A 19,040-nucleotide genomic window follows, 5' to 3' on the forward strand; every position below is an offset into this window, starting at 1 on the left:
TTACTTATAAATCCATGATTATCTTCTTAGCCAACTCGGACTCCCTTCCAACCATCTTCAATATTAATATCCACAGTAAAAAAAAGAAATAAAGGGCAGCAGTACCTCCCCGTTCACGCCGGGCCTGAAAAAGGTGGAGCTGAAGCAGAGTATAAAATGGACAAGTGACTGGCGAGTAAGCTAAGTAGTGGGATATATGATTGCAACAGGAAAGCAACATAACGTAAGAACGGAATGCTTTCTTTTCAGACAAGAATCTGCCACTAACAGTTCTGCCGGAGACATGGCCTAGCTTATTAAAGCAAAACATTTCTAGAACATGGTCGATAACATATAAAATACTGAGTCTAGATCGAAAAAGAAGTGGGGAGAGAATTAGCAGACTCACGGGGTACTGTAAGTGCAGTTAGCCCTTGTGACCTTGTCGGGGCCCCAGCAATCATGTTGTTTGTTTTTGGAAAAATCCATTCTGTCCCGCTTGACTAAATGGGTGGTTGAATAGATTTTACGGCAGCAGTCAAGCTTCCACATTTCACATACTTGTGCACAGTGGCACTATGCATGCAGTTGGCATACATGAGTAAAAAAAAACGTGGGAATTATACATTCTTCTTGCAAGAATGTTCGTACAGTTTAATGAGAGGTACAAAGCGGGAAATTTTGCAAATTTGAACATGGAGAGGCTGGGGTGTTACTGTGTTCTACTTTTGACGTCTACATAGGAGCTCAACATGCACACATATCAAAGTTTCTTGGACTCCACAAGGAAATGAAGGGTCGTCTACCATGGACAAGGACCACAAGGTACCTTGATTGGGCAGAGCATTTCCAGAGCCGTTGCCTTGCCAATGTAGAGGATGTCTGAAATTGGCAGGAAGATAAAACTGACCTTGTTGGAGCTTGATATATAGTTTCAAACTGTTACTTTCTTTTTTACGTATTTTGAATTTAATTTTTATATAGTCCCTCAATTTCAAGATTTTTCCAGTTCTATCGTTTGAATTTTTATAGGTAGGAGCGTTCCAAGTAAAGAGAAAAAGGAAACAAGGAGGCTTGAAATTAAAATTTGGTCTCCAACTATGTAACTTTGTCCAAAATAAGGAGGCTCATTTATTTAATTAGGCAGATTGGTTCTAATGAGTTACAATAATGTGATAAACAAGTATGAAATTCTCCCAGCAAATTAAGCCAATAGATAAAGGGTTTGGAGTTTACATTCGCAGAGATCAGGCAGCTCCAACCCTATCACGAGGAATCAGGCGCAATTCAGAGCCATGCTTGAGGAACACATTGCCTGCAAAAGGCACGTCAACCATAAGTTTCAACTGCAAATGGAATATTATTATCGCCTCAAGCTTCACTGAGTTGCCTCAGCCCTAAGAATATGTATAAACAAATAGTAATATCAATGAAGAAGTTCAAATTTTATACTAACATAAACAAAATGTTATCTCATGCTTGAGGAAGTACCTCGTAGGATGTAATCCGGGAAGAATAAAAGAAGATATAAAATCTGATTTTGAGTTTTAAAGGAGCCTCTTAACATTCCAGATGGGGGTTAAAAGAAGAAGACAATATCAATAGTTCTGTTTTAGCTACAGCAAAATGGTGGTGGATTTGGTTGACAAATTCAAACACCTTGTCACCAGTTACAGAATCACCTTGTAACGATCCAATCCTACCACTGGCAGATATTGTCCTCTTCTGACTTTTCCCTCTAGACTTCCCCTCAAGGTTTTAAAACCAGTCTACTAAGGAGAGGTTTTCCACACCCTTGTAAGGAATGCTTCGTTCCCCTCGCCAATGGGTTTCCCCTCAAAGTTTTAAAACACGCCTACTAGGAAGATGTTTTCAGACCCTTATAAAAAATGTTTCATTCCCCTATCCAACCAATGTGAGATCTCACACACCTCCAGCCATATATCATCATGGAACTTGAGCTTTTTTTTTTTTTTTTTAATCTGTTTCTACATTAGGCAGTTCAGCACATGCTTCTATAGTTGGGAAAGTTTAAATAACATGAAAAAATTAGCAGAACGAAGCAAGGACAATAAATTGTAGAGTTTAAGAATTGGGCCATGAATCAGCTTACCAGCACTTTGTTGAGGATTTATTCCAACGCCATCTGCAATCATTTGAACCATGTTAGACATATAAAATGAGAGGCTAAATGATTGAAGTGATACCATAATATCAGCACATCTAAACGCACATGTTCAATTGGATTCTTAAATCTTTCCCGCAGAAAATTAATTGTGCATAAAGCATCTCCCATCTAACAGCGTCAATTCTATCAAATATTAAAATGACTAACAAGGACAGAAACATGACCACAGTCCATATCTCGTAGTTTACAAACTCTAAAGCACAATCTCTGACCCATCTTCTGCCACAAGATATCAGTGAAATCATGAAAAGGCTGCAGATAATTAGTTCAAGCTTCAAGCAGTAGCAAGATTAGCTCAACTATTCGCAAGTTCAAAGGTGTCAGTTTTTCTTTTTATCTGGGAAGAAAGGCGTAGGAACTTCTGCTTCAATATTAGTACTCGTAAAGTAAAAACTACAATTAAGGGAATTCTCTCCGACATAAAAACCAAAAAAAAAAAAATCACAAGCACATCTCATAACAGGATCAAAGATATGAAGGCACAATGTAGGCAAGCTTGACTAACATCAAGGATTACCTATAGCATAATAATAACAATCTCCAAACATGTAACATTTTGTATGACTGACATCCAATTTTTCTGATATTAAACTACTGTCGACGATCTTTTTGATACTCGAAGCTTCAGACCAATCAATTCCAAATCAGAAACAATAATATACCTTGAATACAAAAGATGATGATGATGGAAATCCTCCATCAATGAAGTAATGTGGACAGGTCAGTGAACAATTTATGTTTTCCAACAGGAAACAACCCAACCTTTCATCAAAAGAGAAAGGGCAATCCCAGCAATCTGAAGTTGAAAGAGGAGATATTGGAGTGTGACAAAAAAACTAATACTGACACAATCTCCACACATCCAATTACAAATGCTCGTTTCTAAAAAGAAAAGACTTTACGCTTAGTGCGATTGAGGGCACGCCAACCATCTCTCAAGGAACTCAACGCCAATTTTCATTTCTAGAACCACACGTATCGGTGATCGGAAGATCTCAAATAGTTAATTACAAAGAAATTTCACGCATGCAGATTCCAATCACAATCGAATCAAAATTCAACGAATAAATCAACACGGAGGTAATCAATTACCATTGGTGATGATGGCGCTAGTTTGCGGGGGCACCTTAAATTCTTCAGCGGCAAATTTGAGGACAGCGGTGAAGGGCGCGGCCTCTGGAACGCTAAACCTGAGAGACAAAGAAATCGAAAAAACGATGAGATTGGATCTTAATACTGGGCAAGGAAAGAGGAAAACCCTAGGAGCTTAAAAATCAAGTGTTTAAGATTACGAACACTTTAAATGGGAGCTTGGGGTCTGAGGTGAGAGTGACTTTGAAGGAGACCTTTCCGCCGCCGGCACCCGCCATTTTCGAGCTCTGTGATGTGATGAAGGTTGAAACTCGTTGATTTTGGAGGAGATTCTTGTATGAATTTTATAGGTACGGCGTGCAAATTCGTCCGATATTGTATTTAAAGCTTTGATTATTATTTTTATTATTATTATTATATATATATATATATATACATGTTAGTAGTAAATGAGTAATAAAAATACTTGTAAATTTTGCCCTATATCTCAACCTTCACATATAATATAACAAAATAATAATAATAATTTAATAATACCGTTTAAACCTTCAAAATATATTTTAAATTTTAAAAAAATTTAAAAAGTTTTTACCATTATTATTTTAGAATCAAAGATTATTATTTTTCATCTACATATTCACATTAGACTTGAAATATACAATATTAGAAATATTATTTATTAATGAAAATTTTAAAAGTTTAATAACATTTTTGAACACTTTTATAGGTTTAAAATATTTAAAAATAAATTATCTACCGGTTAGTATTTTTTTTAAATGTGAGGATATTATTAAAAAAAATTAACCGTCATAAATATTTTTTTTTAGACAAAATGTAAAATTTATGGATATTTTTATTAATTTAACCTAAAATGTATATAATTTTTTAATGTCATATTTGATATTAGCTAAGTATTAGAAAATTTTGATTTATACTCCTAAATTAAATTCATTAAACTATAGTATGTTAATTCCTATAATTACTAATTCTAGGTATTTTAATAGATTTTTTTTTCACTTTATTTAATATAATTTTAATGATTTTTACTCCATTCTTTTTTATTCCAATTATTTTAAAATTTTAAAATTAAAATTAGTCTGAATCTATTTTAAGTTCCATTTTTGTTAAACTCGAAAATAAATTTCTATTAAAAAAAAAAATACAAGTCAAATTAAGAAAAAAAAATTGATGAGCTAAATCACAAACACAAAATAAATAACTAAAAATAAAATACATAAACAATATGAAAATCACGTAGCCTCAACGTTAGAAAATAACCGACGAATTAATGAGAAATAGAAAAGCCGCCATTAGAGCCCACCATCCTCCGCCCACGAAGGATTTCAAGCCCTTTGATCCACTGCAAACGAGCTTGTGGTTATGGTAAGTGCACACCGGCTGCGCCCTGCCATGAATTTCAACCTTATTATTATTATTATTTTAATTAAGCTTATAAATATTATTGTCTTATTTTTTAAATTTAATTAAAAGCTGAATTAATTTGAACCTGTTGGAGCAGAAGCTGACGACATAATCAGCGGCGGAGCAGGTGAAAATGCTTGTCGGATCATCGTAAGCGTAGCTATACGCCGTCGGACACGCATCCTTAAACTTCTTCGAGTAAAATGTCGGCTGGCAAGTCACCGGATTCCCATAAACACCTCTACAACAATACTCATCTTTATCAAACACGTCGCACGCGCTCCGGCACCCGACAACTTTCCCGTTCGATTTTACAGCCAATTCCGCCGGGCAATCACCTCTCAAATCACCATCGCACCCTGCCACGCCGCATTTTCCTGTGCCATTGATCGGCGTGATCACCATCGGCAAATTAAACCCATCTACCAGGCTCACGTCGTAAAAATCCTGCGCCTGAAGTGTGAACTCCGCAAGCGACGCTGGTGTCTTCCCTGACGCTTTGCATTTGAGCGATGTCCCACAGGCTCCGGTTTGACACTGCCCATACCCGTTCCGGTCGAAGTTGCACCCGGTTCGACCCCATATCCGGCCCGACCACCCGACCGGCGCTTTGAAAACGATCGACTGACCGCGTTTTAGTGCAAAACCGCCTCCGTTGAAACCGTCTCCCGGAGTTATCGCCGGCCATATTGTTTCCTTGCAGTTGTTTATTATGGTGAAAACTCGTGCGCTCTCCGTTCTCCCTGCCATGTTCAAATGTGTATATTTTTAGTTTATGTCTACAAAATTGTTTATTTTATTACATCAATCAACTAAACTATGATCAAATTCATAACAAACAAAAAAAAATTACCAGACAAAATAAAGATTAAAAGGAAGAAAATACGAGAAATGGAAGCCATATTAGGAGGGTTTTTTGGGTGGATAATGCGAGGAAGTTGGAAAGTGTATATATATATATATGAAGGAAAATGAAGGGATGAATAGAATACGTGTGGGGGGAAGATAACTTGGAGGCCAAAAGTTGGGCATTTCCGGAAAGCGCTTTCTAGGTTTATAAAAGATTCCTTTCCTGACCCATTACATAAGTTTATTCAAAGCTTCCTCCATGCCTCCAATTAATCTCTTAAAGCCCACTCCATAATGCATAAAGCCCAATATTTCTGATTTCTTCCCTTTTGTGCTTGGTTCGAGCTAGCATAGTTTACTAGTTAAAGACGTTTTTTTTTAGTTCAAATCGAGATTTCAAAATTAAGGGTGTTCATAATATTGGATGATCTAACACTGGGCTGATTTGAGTTCAAATAAATGAAAACTTTTTATAGGAGGTGTTGTTAAGAATATTTAGTATTGAATTATAGTTTTGATAAATATCATATTTGATCTTTTATTATAGTCAAATATATATTTGTCTTTCTTTACTTATATATATAATATCTTTTATTTATTTCTTTTCATATTCTTGTAATTTATTTAATTATAATAATGAATTTAGTTTTACCAAATATTCTATGTTTTTTTACTCGAATAACTTAAATTATATATATATATATATATATATATATGAAAGGTACATAATTGAAAATAAATAAATTTATTTTATTTACTAAAAACAAACATTTAAATAAATGAGCTAAATAATCTGAACTCAGTCCATCTAACCATTCTATTATTTGATTAAATTAGGTTCATTATTTAATAAAGGTTATTTATGTTCATAAAAGGTAGGATTATATTTAAAAAATGTTTACAAACACCCTTATTCAAAACTTTAATCTAAATGACGTTACTAGTTCACTAATTTGATTCGGATCGTTTAAGTAAAGTTTTAATTTGGTCACTTAATTTGATTTCTACCCTCTTAAAAATTTAACTAATAAAAATTATAGGGACTAAATTTAAAATTCTAAACATATAAGAAAAACAATGTTAAATTCATCGATAACAGCAGCGAAACTTCCACTTATCTTCTCCACATTGGTATGATATTTTTCAGTTTGGGCACAAGCCCTCATGGTATTATTTTCCGTTTCACCCAAACGTCTCATATCAATGAAAATAAGTGCTCTCACTTATATACTTACGTTCACTTTTTTTCTAGCCAAAATTAATGAAACGCTCAAACTTTACAAATCGTTCCTAAAGTAATTAGATGAAGGAATCTATATGAATGTTTATGATAATTTTTAAGAAAAAGTAGAATAAAATTAGTACTACCTTAGTGGGTTGGCTTTGAAAGCAAATGGTACCAAAGGGATCAAACTTAAAGTGAATGAAACTACCCCCAATTTGATTTTGAGCTGTTTTAATGGAAATGTTGGACCTAGCTTAGGTCGGTACAACCAAAGCTACATAATGCCATGTGCGCTACAAAAAGGAGCTAAAGTTATGCTAATTGGGTCGCTATAACTCAAATACTTTATTTTTATATTAATAGTCTAAACTCATTTATAAAATTATGTTAAATTAAAATTTGTTGTCAATCATTTATAAAATTTTAATATAATCTTTATAGTTTATAGTCTAGTTTTGTTTAAATTCAATTTTTAAGATTTTAATCGTTTAAAATTAATTCAATCAACTAAGTTCATCTAATTATAACATTAATATAATTTAGTCTGAAATGCTATTTTTTTTTTTAAAAAAGTGCAACTTAAAAAGCATGACAATGGTAGTAGACAGACGAGAGCAACAAAGGAGGCTCAGTAGGAGAAGAAGAGGAGACGACAAAGTGAGCGAGATTAAGTTTAGGTTTAAGGAACTTTTCGGGACGTTTTCATATTCCATGACAAATATTTTCTTTGGATTTATCAATGGTTTGTTTCATTCATTTTATGAGACTTTTCGAAATACGTTTTTTTTCAGTGTTTTTATAATAAATATTATTTTGTTAACTTCTCCGACCTAATTCTATATTTATTATAAATATACAAACTAGCTCGTACTTATTTTACTATATAATTTTTTAATAATATATTCATAATATATTAAAAAATTAAAATTAAAAACCATTTTAAATTTTTAATTGTAATTTAACTAATAAAATATATATTTATATTGTGACTAGCAAGCCATTCAAAATCTTATGAATGTGTGATTGAAAATATTAAATTTGCAATGAAATGATTTATTTGAACAAAAATTACAATAGAAAATGTTTTTGACGTGTAGGGTTAGGGATTAGCGCAACATCATCATCACCGTTAAAGTGATGCTTTGGAAGAAATAATGACCAATCCAAGCTGTTGATTAATATTAATATTCTCATCATTTATTAATATCAAATTATTATTATCAAGCTGTAAAAAATCATATTTACTTAATTTTTTAGACCATAGTTTTTTATAAATATTGGAAGTTTTTTTAATCCATTTTTTTCCTTTTTCATAATATTTTATAAAACTACGTTAATTATGAATATATTTATTTTGCAAAATGGTCCAAAATAATATTGAATTATGAATTCTATGACTGAAAATATAAATAAATTACATAGAAATCCCCAAAAGCCACTTGTGCGACTTTTTCTAAAAAGATAAATGTTTAATATAATTATTTAATTTCGTGAATTTATTTTCCACCTCATCCTTTCTAATATAAACATTACCAATGCAATTAATGTCAATTATCTAAAATATATGAAGGGAAAAATGATTTAAGAAGCACTTAATATCATGATTAAGAATAGGAAAAGAGTGGGGACCACTTAACCCAAGCAAAAAGAAGACATGCAGTGGGGTCCACGTGGAAATTTTAGTTTAATGGCGAAGCCAGTTGTCACACGTGTGTTGCTAATCATATTTACCACTAAGCTTTACCCTTAATGCAATCATTCTCTCCATCTTCCAAAATTATATTTTTTTATTTTTTTTTTAAAGTTGGTTTTATTTTTAAATTCTACCTTTATGCTATTGTTTTTCAAAAATTAAAAAATTAGTATATTACCCGAATACATATATACGGACTAATCGAAGCAGATACGTCGCACCACAATTTTTACAATTCGATCGAAAATAATTTTTACATGAACTATTAGATGCAATTATCAAAACACAAATATTTATTGGTTATACTACTCATTTTTATGAGGAACGTCTAAAATAAAATAAAAAAAAACGATGATATTTCTTTTTTTAGCAGAAGAGTCGTTCTTCGTTTTCATGTAGTGTTCGATCAAGTATATATTAATCAATAGTTGATTGATTGTTACGAGATTATTGATGTAAAAAAGCTTGTCCATTCTTCATTCATAGGTTCGAGAACCACGTCTATGGATCAACTTTGCAATCATTGGTCAAAATCACGTCTCAAAATCATTCATTTTAAAAAACAAAACTATTATTATTAGATGATCATGATACTTTCAAAAAATCAAAATTATTGATCGATAGCGGAACTGTGAATGTTTAATTAATCCACCACACCTAAATAGTGTGAAAGTTATCTTATTATAATCAAATGAATTACAAGGATATGAAAATAGTAATAAATGAAAATAACAATAAATGGAAAGATACCTATGATAATAAGGCAAATATTAGATATTTGCCTTCTAATAAAATATCAAATATAATATATATGGTAAACTATAATTTATTACTAAATATCCTTAACAGGAACAATAAAATACCAACATGGATAATTGACTCATTGAAAAAAGTATTACAAAAATATTCGAGTAACCTAATTCTGAATTCTCAATGATATCCCACAAAAAAATAATGGACTAAATCTCGTGAAGCCAATTCGAAGAAGCTCAAAACGACTCAACTTCGATTATTTAATAATTCACATCATTTATGATTTGGATTATTAATCCGTCGAGTCACAGGTATCTAACATATTATATAGCTAAAATTTTTCATAAAGTAGTGATCAATTCAGTCTATCCATGTGTTTATCAAACTATTGCTCGACCACACACCTAAAAACTTCCACAACCTTATTAATTTCAATAAAATCAAGTTTACTTTATATATATATAAAAAAAAATTACCAATACACAAATTAATTATATTAAAAAATTTAAAAATCGATCAATTTTGTACCATATACCTGTTATTTAGAAGGGATCATATTTATGCTAATGATCGATCGAGTAAAAAACCGCTTTTTAAATTTCAATTTATTGCATAAAATAATTTTTTAAATTATTTTATTATACTAAGTTGAGAATACTAACATTTAAAAAATGATTTTTTTTTAATCCAACTTAATTTTGATGTAATTATTGAAAAAATAATAATTGGCTTTGTTAAATTCAAATAAGAGAGAGAGAGAGATAATGGGCATAGTGGGCCAACCCGCTCGTGCACTGCATGCTAGGCCTGGCCCATAAACACAGCTTTTAAAGCCCACATGTGAAAGAACTTCCTTTATAACGTTCCTTTTCATTTACCCTTCTCTTTAAAATAAATAAATAAATAAAAGAGTTTCAATTGATTGAAACAGCTCCATAATACCCACCAACGAAAGTTACAAGAAGAACACACTGCCCAGTTTCAAACTCAACACCCCTCAATTTCATTTCATCCCATAAAAAAATATCTCCTTTTAAACTTATTACCCCTAATAATTCAAATTAAAAACAACCCATTTCATCAATTTTATAATATATTCCAAAACAATTTGGATTATGGTAATGTTCATTTGATGAACATCATAATCAAACTCCCCTTCTTCTCTATTTAAACCCTCTGAATCTATCCATTGCTTCCCAAACGCGCGCTAATGGCTTCCGAGAAAGTTGAAACCGTAATCGCAGGCAATTACGTTGAAATGGAGAGAGAAGAAGCCGATTCTTCAAGCTCCACTAAGTCCAAGCTCTCCGCACTCTTCTGGCATGGCGGCTCTGTTTATGATGCTTGGTTTAGCTGTGCTTCAAATCAGGCAAATATTCCTCCATTTTGATCTTCTTTCAATACCCATTTCTTTGTTTTCTCTGTTCTTGAGTTCCTCATGGTTTTCTGGGTCGATTTTTGGCGTTTTACAGGTCGCTCAAGTGCTACTCACACTTCCATATTCATTCTCCCAACTGGGAATGCTTTCTGGGATTCTCTTCCAGCTCTTCTATGGTCTAATGGGAAGCTGGACTGCTTATCTTATTAGTGTTCTGTACGTTGAATATCGAACCAGAAAGGAACGGGAGAAGGTTGATTTCAGAAACCATGTCATTCAGGTAAGTTCTTAATACCCATTTCTTTTGAAATCTCTCGTTTTCTTTTCCCAAAACGCCTGATTTCCCCCTCTGCAGTGGTTTGAAGTTCTTGATGGGTTGCTTGGGAAACACTGGAGAAATGTGGGCTTGTTTTTTAACTGCACTTTTCTCCTCTTTGGATCTGTGATTCAGCTGATAGCTTGTGCGAGGTAGTTTTAACAAGAGTACGAACACGAACAAGAACAAGAACAATAATTGTCTGTGTTTTTTCACACGACTTTGATGGGTTTGGTTTTGCAGTAATATCTATTACATAAACGACAATTTGGACAAGAGGACTTGGACGTATATCTTTGGCGCTTGCTGTGCTACCACTGTCTTCATCCCTTCTTTTCACAATTACAGAATTTGGTCGTTTCTTGGTCTCGTGATGACCACTTACACTGCTTGGTATATGACCGTTGCTTCCCTTATCCACGGACAGGTACAATAATAAGATCATTAATATCCTCGATTTTCATTTCTTTAATGTTTTACAATCTCAAATTATGTTCTTCCTGCTTGTTTGGTTCTTCAACAATATGAACAGATCTTAATTGGTTGTAGTATAGAAGATGTTTTTCAGGAATGAATTAGACTGTCCTTATGGTTATGGTTGTGGTTGAGTTGTGTAACAGCTCAGACCACTGCTAGTATATATTATCCACTTTAGCCCGTTACGTATCGTCGTTAGCCTCGCGGTTTTAAAACAAGTCTGTTGGTAGAGGTTTCTACACCCTTATAATAAAGAATGCTTCTTTCCCCTCTCCAACCGATGTGAGATCTCACAATCCACCCTCCTTAGGAGTCCAGCGTCCTCGTTAGCACACCACTCAGTATCGGGCTGATACCATTTGTAACAACCCAAGCCACCGTTAGTAGATATTGTCCGCTTTAGCCCTTTACGTATCGCCGTCGGTCTCACAAAACGCGTCTGCTAGGGAGAGGTTTTCACACCCTGATAAGCAATGTTTCATTCCCCTCTCCAACCGATATAAGATCTCACTGAGGGTTGGTCGGTTACAAGTCGGTAAAGGAAAAAGCTATCTAAATCAAAATATCAAACTGGGTTTCATTGAAATAGAAAGAAGAAGAAGAAGAAGAAGAAAAGTTATCCTGTTTGCTTTTTTTTCCATGAAGGTCGAGGGAGTGAAGCACTCAGGGCCTAGTAAAATGGTTCTGTACTTCACTGGGGCCACCAACATTCTTTACACCTTTGGAGGACATGCTGTAACAGTGTAAGCATTTTAAAACATAACTCTAGAATTACATTCATTTCCACCAAATTTGTATTCAATTTTCATGTTCATGTAGGGAGATTATGCATGCCATGTGGAAGCCCCAGAAATTCAAGCTCATTTACTTGATGGCAACGCTCTACGTGCTTACACTGACACTGCCATCAGCTTCAGCTGTCTATTGGGCTTTTGGCGATGACCTCTTGACGCATTCAAACGCTCTTGCTTTGCTCCCAAGGAATGGCTTTAGAGACACTGCCGTGATCCTCATGCTCATCCATCAGGTAACATTCTTATACAAAAAAACAATCCCATTTGAATTGAGATGTCCATTATCAATGTGGCTTTGATTATACAGTTCATAACATTTGGGTTCGCCTGCACACCTCTCTACTTTGTGTGGGAGAAATTCTTAAGAGTACATGAAACAAAGAGCTTGATCAAGAGAGCTCTCACGAGACTACCCGTCGTGATACCGATATGGTTTCTCGCAATCATTTTCCCGTTCTTCGGACCGATCAACTCGACGGTCGGATCCCTTCTCGTTAGCTTCACCGTCTACATAATCCCTGCTTTAGCTCATATGGTCACTTTTGCTTCTCCATCAGCCAGAGAGGTTACTTAGTTTCTTTTGTTCCAATTCACAATGCATTTTCTCTCAACTTTTTAACACCTTTTTTTCTCTATACAGAATGCAGTGGAGAGAGCTCCATCATTGTTGGGTGGCTGGGCAGGGCTATACTCTGTGAACGTATTTGTGGTGGGGTGGGTCCTGATTGTGGGATTTGGGTTTGGAGGGTGGGCTAGCATGCTCAACTTTGTTCATCAAGTTAGCACATTTGGGCTATTCACCAAGTGCTATCAGTGCCCTTCTCCCAAGCACTGAGCTGAGATAAAGTGAACATAAGTATGTTTGTGTGTAAAGAGATTGGGAATCCCTTAAATTTTTCTTCCTTTTTTGATGTATTGGTGATGATTTTAAGACAAGGTGTGATGGCAATGTCGGCCACCCCTACACAAGACACTCCAGCTGAGTTTGTAGCTGATGAGTCCATAAGTATGCTTTCCCCTTTTGATATTAAGAACTCTGTTAAGCCTTGTTCTTCATGAATATGAGATTCTATTCATCATTTGATCCGTCTGATCCGTTTGATCCGTTTGGTGTTGTTGTCTGGTTGTTGTTTGTATAAACGACAGATGAAAGAAGTTGTTTGTGTTCGTCTACAGAATGAGAGGACACTGTCCCCAACTAGCTGTCTTCAACACTACAAATTATTGAAATTTATACATGTCGAGTTCTTAGATACAAAAGAGAAAAGACAAAGTTCGGGAACTTATATTGCATGCTTTTTTAATGTTTTGGAACGTATTAGCCATAAAATTAGAAGTTCAATGATCTGTTAGACACTTGTTGAAGTTCAAAAACTTGTTTGATGCGACCTCAAAATGTAGTTACGGGGAAATAGATTAAACTATCGACTTTTGAAATGACATTATTTTTGAATTTATCAAGTAGGTTTATCACTATTGCCAAAATCTTATAATTTCTTGTTATAAATACACGAGCTTCTTTGGTTGGAGATTTCATATTGGTTGGAGATGAAAACGAAGCAGTCCTTATACGAATGTGGAAACCTCTCTTTAACAAACACATTTTAAAATTTTGAGGGGAGTTTGAAAGGAAAAACCCGAATACAATAATATTTGCTAGTGGTAGGCTTGAGTTGTTATAAATGATATCAGAGTCAGACATCGAGCGGTGTATCATGAGAACGCTAAGCCTCCAATAGATGTGGATTGTGAGATCCCACATTGTTTGAAGAAGATAACGAAACATTCGTTATAAGAACGTGGAAACATATCCTTAACAGACATGTTTTAAAACTTTGAAGGAAACCTCTTTTGTAATCTAATCCACACGTACAATCAAGTGAGACATACACACGACGAATCTCTCGACCAAAGAGTTGGATACCAATTCCATGAAAACAAATCAAACGAAGCTTGGAACTATGGTTGGTTTGTTGTTTTAATTTTGAAAGTATTTATTGAATTTTTGTCCAATAATTATTATTATTTTTTTTTCTCTAAAGGCTTCTTTTATGGGGAAAAAGAAAAGGCCACGTCAGAGTCCTTTTGGGAACTGTCCCTGCAAAAGCTGCCTCTATGTGGGCTCCCTATGTAAATAGTACAAAAGCATTGGGCTGATGAGTGGGCCCTATTGAGTTGATGGGCTTATGATAATTTTGTCAATAAATGGGCCTACAAACCCAGGCCCGTACCCAAAAAGGTAACAGTGACAATTGAACCTTTTTTCTCTGACCACCAATACGCCTTTTCTTTGACCAAGCATGAGTCAGCAGGTTAAATCCAGCGTAGGGTCCACGCTGGCTACACGTGTAACGGATCCATTGGATATTGGCCGTCACATGTGATATACCCCTTTTGAGAAATTTCCAAGATAACACCTTTTTCTTTCTTTCTTTTTTTTTTTCTTTTTCTTTTTTCCATCTTTTCCATCGAATATATTTCTATCTGAGTCTCTTTATTTATCTTTTAACTAAAAACTGAAACGAAAATTAATAAATAAATAAAAAGTAAAGATGGATGCTTCCCTTCTTCTACAAGGCTTTTCTACGTGCACAATGTCAGAGATAGATTCTGACAGCACGTGATGTGTACTGCCACGTCAACATGACAATTTTTCAATGTTTGTTTGAGTGGTGGGATATTTGGGTAACAACCTTTCAAAATGAGCTGTGTTTGACCATGGTTTACTCTACCTCTTTTTACCGTGAACAGTAAAAACTGTATTTTTTAAAAGAAAATTAAGTAAATATTTCCACTTAAACCATTTGAATTGCCTTTTTTTTCTTTTTTTCTTTTTTTTAATTTTAATTAAATCACGGTCATTTTAACAAAATACTCGTCGCCGTAAAATATCGACACTTTAAAGACATGTCAAATTAACTTTTAGTTAATGTGGTCCTAAAAGAGTGAAAACTATTCTTACTAAACATGTTCTATAGTTGAGTCACTGAAAAAGAAAGTATATTTTACCAATATAAGTAATAACTGTTTAAGGATCCTATCTTTAGGGTCACTCTTGGTTCCAATGTGGTTTTGGTTCATTAATGCACCATCATTTGTTCGAGCGTCACAAATAGCATTTCAGTAAACTAGGTCGTTCCTATCATTAAGCCACCGAAAAGGAAGGGATATATTGTTAGTATAGGTAATAGCTTCAATTTTTTAAAGTCTTTCTTAATGACTTATTCTCAAGGACTGCTCTCATCCTTTACTCGAGAGTCACAGAAGTTTTTCAGTAAACTATGTGAATACGCTCATTACTCTTAATTAACCCTACAATATAGTTTTTACAGCTAAAAGCATACGATTGATTTCATGAAGACAAGAAACCAAGAGCTGAGATTCATAAATCTTGAACATATATAAAAGATGACGCTTGTTGAGTCTAAAAAGGTTGATCATTTTCATAAATTCTATTGGATGATGAAAGTTCACAACGACTAATTTGGAATGATCATGAGTTTTTAATCAAGGAATACTATCCCCATTAATACGAGATCTTTTAGGAAAGCCCAAAGCAAAGTCATGAGAGCTTATGCTCAAAGTAGACAATATCATATCGTTATAGAGAGTCGTATTCATCTAACATGATATCAGAGTCATATCCTAAACTTAGTCATGTCAATAGAATCCTCAAATGTCGAACAAAGTACTCCAAAAGAAAAAGGAGTCGAGTTTCGATTAAGGGGAGGCGTACTTTGTTCGAGGGGAGGTGTTGGATGATGAAAGTACCACATCGACTAATTTAGGGAATGATCATGAGTTTATAATCAAGAAATACTATCTTTATTATTATGAGGCGTTTTGGAGAAGTCCAAAGTAAACCTATGAGAGCTTATGTTCAAAGTGGACAATATCATACTATTATGGAGAGTCGTATTCGTCTAACAAACCTATCAACAATTAAGAACGTTACCATTCATTTAGAAGTTTCATGGATCCAACTTTGGCAGAAAACAGTGAAGCAGAAGCCCAAACAATTACAGAAGTTCTCAGAAAACAGAGCAGAACTGGATTGAATACAATCTCCATTTTTCTCAAGCTTCAAATATAATGACACAGTTGGAATGTGGCTAGTAATCTATGTACCCTACACTGATGCAGCTGAGATTTCTATGCTCAAAATAGGAGAAAATTCAAGTCCGGAAGCCCTGAAGTGGCTTTAGCTTCTCCTGCCAAACACTTGGAAAGATATCTAAAATACGATCAGCTTCTTCTTTGGGGTGTTTCGTGTTGAAGAGATGAGTCCCACGTTAAGGAGAAGATTATGGATTTATAGGAAATGAATACTATGTACATTGGTACGAGGTCTTCTTGGAAAACCAAAAATAAGGTCACGAGAACTTATACTCAAAGTAAACAATATCAGACCATTGTGGAGGGTTGTGATTTCTAACATGTTATTGGGGTATTTCCCTTAACTTAGCTATGTCAATAGAGTTCTCAAGTATCGAACAAAGAAGTTGTAAGCCTCGAAGGTGTAGTCAAAAGTGACTCAGGTGTCAAACAAATGTTGTACTTTGTTCAAGGGCACCAGAGAAAGAGTCTCGATTAAGGGGAGGTTGTTCGAAGACTCCATAGACCACAAAGGATTGTAGGAATACTATCTCAAAGTGAACGATGTCATATCAAAATGGAGTGTTGTCACGAGAGCTTATGCTCAAAGTGAACGATGTCATACCAAAATGGAGTGTTGTGATTTCTAACATTACAAAGTAAACGAGGCAGTAATCCCAACTCCAATAATGGAAGTTCGGCCCAAAGAATCCAAGGATAGAACTCCATACAAAATGGCATGAACATTTAATCATGATGGATTACACATATCATGTTGTATAACATGTTAAGAACATCACAATAATCAAAGGAAGAATGAATTAGAAATGCCGGAAAGGTATAGCATCATATACAAACAATTGCATCATTCATCATCGAATTCTGAACAACAAATTATGGAACACCCAGAACCAGAAACAGTGAACAATCGAAGCCTTATGCTTAATTGCCACGGATTCTCGTGCCCTCAGTACCAGATTTGCAGTCACCAACACACTAAAATCCCAGAATTCGCACCAAAAAATTAACAGTCCAACCAAAATAATCATAAGAATAAGTGTAAATACCGCTTGAAGGAAGACCCAGATTCTTCATTTGCTTTCATTTTGACAATCCCTAGCAAAATGTCCTGTATCTCCACAATTGTAACAACCACGACCGCCGCCGCCGCCGCCATAACCCCGACCACCGCCGTATCCACGACCCCCTCCACGGCTAGGAGGCGCACCGCCATTTCCCCTATAACAATCCCTCGCCAAATGACCCATCCGGCCACAATTGTAGCACTCACCACCGCCACGACCACCACCCCCGCCGCCGAATCCACCGCTTGGACCGTCGTACCGTCCTCCTCCTCGGCCAAAACCACGCCCACCATAACCTCCTTCTCCACCAAACCTCCCATAACCGCCGCCTCTACCTCTCGCACCCCCGCGGCCTCCTCCATATCCGCTAGATCTACCCGTTACAGTAACATCCACGGCCTTGGCGCGTTGATCTTCGTCATAATCAATGGCAAACTCAACCGCTTGACCATCGAAAAGAGTTCGAAATCCTTCAGATTGAATGGACGTCTGGTGAACAAAAAGATCGTCAGTAGCATCATCTGGAGCTATGAATCCGAACCCCTTCTGCGCGCTAAACCACCTTACAGTGCCGCTCGATCTCTTCACCTCAGCCATGGAAACAAAAAAAACGAAAGAAACTAGAAAGAACAATCCACAATCCAGGAACTTCTAGCAATGAATATTTACAGAAGGAATCAATGGCGGACAGTAGAGGTTTTTGGAGAATTGATTCAGTTTTCGAAAGTGGATATCTCTCGGAAAGAGAGATTCGAGGAAAAAGAAGGATTCGGCGGGACCCAACCATCGAATGGTTCGAGCTGCTTTATCAGCTCCAGATAGCTGCTTAGCCTCTCTTCACCCTTATCCATTGGCTATTGCCACCTCATCAGCTTAATAACGGAGTTAACTGCAAACCAACACGTAATCCAAAAAATTATTAAAAAATAATACTGATTATTGTCATATAATTATATCAGCCGAAGAAGGCCCATTTAAGCGATTTATAAACGGGCCAAGCCCACTAAGTATTAAATGGGCTGGTCTGGGTTGGCCCAGACTGCTTACTTGATGAATTTAGTCCAGTATTAACTGGGCGGGCCAAGCCCACAATTCTAAATTTAGTCCAGTTTATTCATTTTTGCCTATGGCATCTAATTCTTGGAGTAAATTTTGATATTTTATTTTTTTCTTAATCTATGTCATCCCTAATATTTTTAAAAGGGACATTTTGAACAACGAACAAAAAAAACATGTAAAAGACCTCGTATCTTATAGGCTTAGTTTGAGCTGTATATCAACCAATAACGTGACAAATATTCAAATATTAAGAAAACATAATTAGAGATGTCTATGAGGCGAGACACTTTAGGGGCGTGGAAGCCTTTCCCATCTTGCGAAAATTTTCATTTACTTTACACAAAAATTGGGGTGGGAATCAGAGTCCCTCACAAAGATTTTCACTCAGTTATTATTCTTTTTAAAAAAATGTTATATTAAAGTTTTTATTTTTGAATGGTGTGAAAATACGATAAATATATATATACTAATAATAATATGTGTCCAACACAACCATGAATATAAATTTAAAATAATAAACAAATGAAAATAAAATTGAATTATTTTGCTATTATGTGTACTATATATATATATATATATATATATATATATATATATATATATATATATATATATATATATATATATATATATAA

At 34.8% G+C, this 19,040-nt stretch overlaps 4 protein-coding genes across 5 annotated transcripts; 1 reads left to right on the forward strand and 3 right to left on the reverse strand.

Moving 5' to 3' along the window:
* Nucleotides 1–1,090: 1,090 nt before the first annotated feature.
* Nucleotides 1,091–3,630, reverse strand: LOC111489715 (ubiquitin-fold modifier 1). The gene is made up of 4 exons (XM_023138053.1): nt 3,464–3,630; nt 3,260–3,357; nt 2,093–2,125; nt 1,091–1,294 (listed from the first exon to the last, which is right to left on the reverse strand). Exons 1-4 carry the CDS (start codon nt 3,535–3,537, stop codon nt 1,227–1,229), a joined length of 273 nt encoding a protein of 90 aa, XP_022993821.1. The 5' UTR covers nt 3,538–3,630; the 3' UTR covers nt 1,091–1,226.
* Nucleotides 3,631–4,448: 818 nt separating this feature from the next.
* Nucleotides 4,449–5,626, reverse strand: LOC111489714 (thaumatin-like protein). 2 transcript variants are annotated; one of them, XM_023138051.1, is made up of 3 exons: nt 5,535–5,626; nt 4,767–5,424; nt 4,449–4,664 (listed from the first exon to the last, which is right to left on the reverse strand). In XM_023138051.1, exons 1-3 carry the CDS (start codon nt 5,581–5,583, stop codon nt 4,526–4,528), a joined length of 846 nt encoding a protein of 281 aa, XP_022993819.1. In that variant the 5' UTR covers nt 5,584–5,626; the 3' UTR covers nt 4,449–4,525. The 2 variants fall into 2 exon arrangements, with proteins under 2 accessions (XP_022993819.1, XP_022993818.1); XM_023138050.1 differs by having other exon boundaries at nt 4,767–5,427; nt 5,535–5,616.
* Nucleotides 5,627–10,235: 4,609 nt separating this feature from the next.
* Nucleotides 10,236–13,252, forward strand: LOC111489796 (auxin transporter-like protein 3). The gene is made up of 8 exons (XM_023138173.1): nt 10,236–10,570; nt 10,674–10,859; nt 10,935–11,047; nt 11,139–11,322; nt 12,018–12,115; nt 12,192–12,399; nt 12,474–12,731; nt 12,807–13,252. The coding sequence occupies exons 1-8, from the start codon at nt 10,412–10,414 to the stop codon at nt 12,999–13,001; spliced, it is 1,401 nt and encodes a 466-aa protein (XP_022993941.1). The 5' UTR covers nt 10,236–10,411; the 3' UTR covers nt 13,002–13,252.
* Nucleotides 13,253–16,987: 3,735 nt separating this feature from the next.
* On the reverse strand, nt 16,988–18,150 carry LOC111489638 (cold shock protein 2-like). The gene has a single exon (XM_023137955.1). The coding sequence runs from the start codon at nt 17,941–17,943 to the stop codon at nt 17,353–17,355; it is 591 nt and encodes a 196-aa protein (XP_022993723.1). The 5' UTR covers nt 17,944–18,150; the 3' UTR covers nt 16,988–17,352.
* Nucleotides 18,151–19,040: the final 890 nt, after the last annotated feature.

Source organism: Cucurbita maxima, unplaced genomic scaffold (genome assembly GCF_002738345.1).
Source record: "Cucurbita maxima cultivar Rimu unplaced genomic scaffold, Cmax_1.0 Cma_Scf00014, whole genome shotgun sequence".
Lineage (NCBI taxonomy): Eukaryota > Viridiplantae > Streptophyta > Magnoliopsida > Cucurbitales > Cucurbitaceae > Cucurbita > Cucurbita maxima.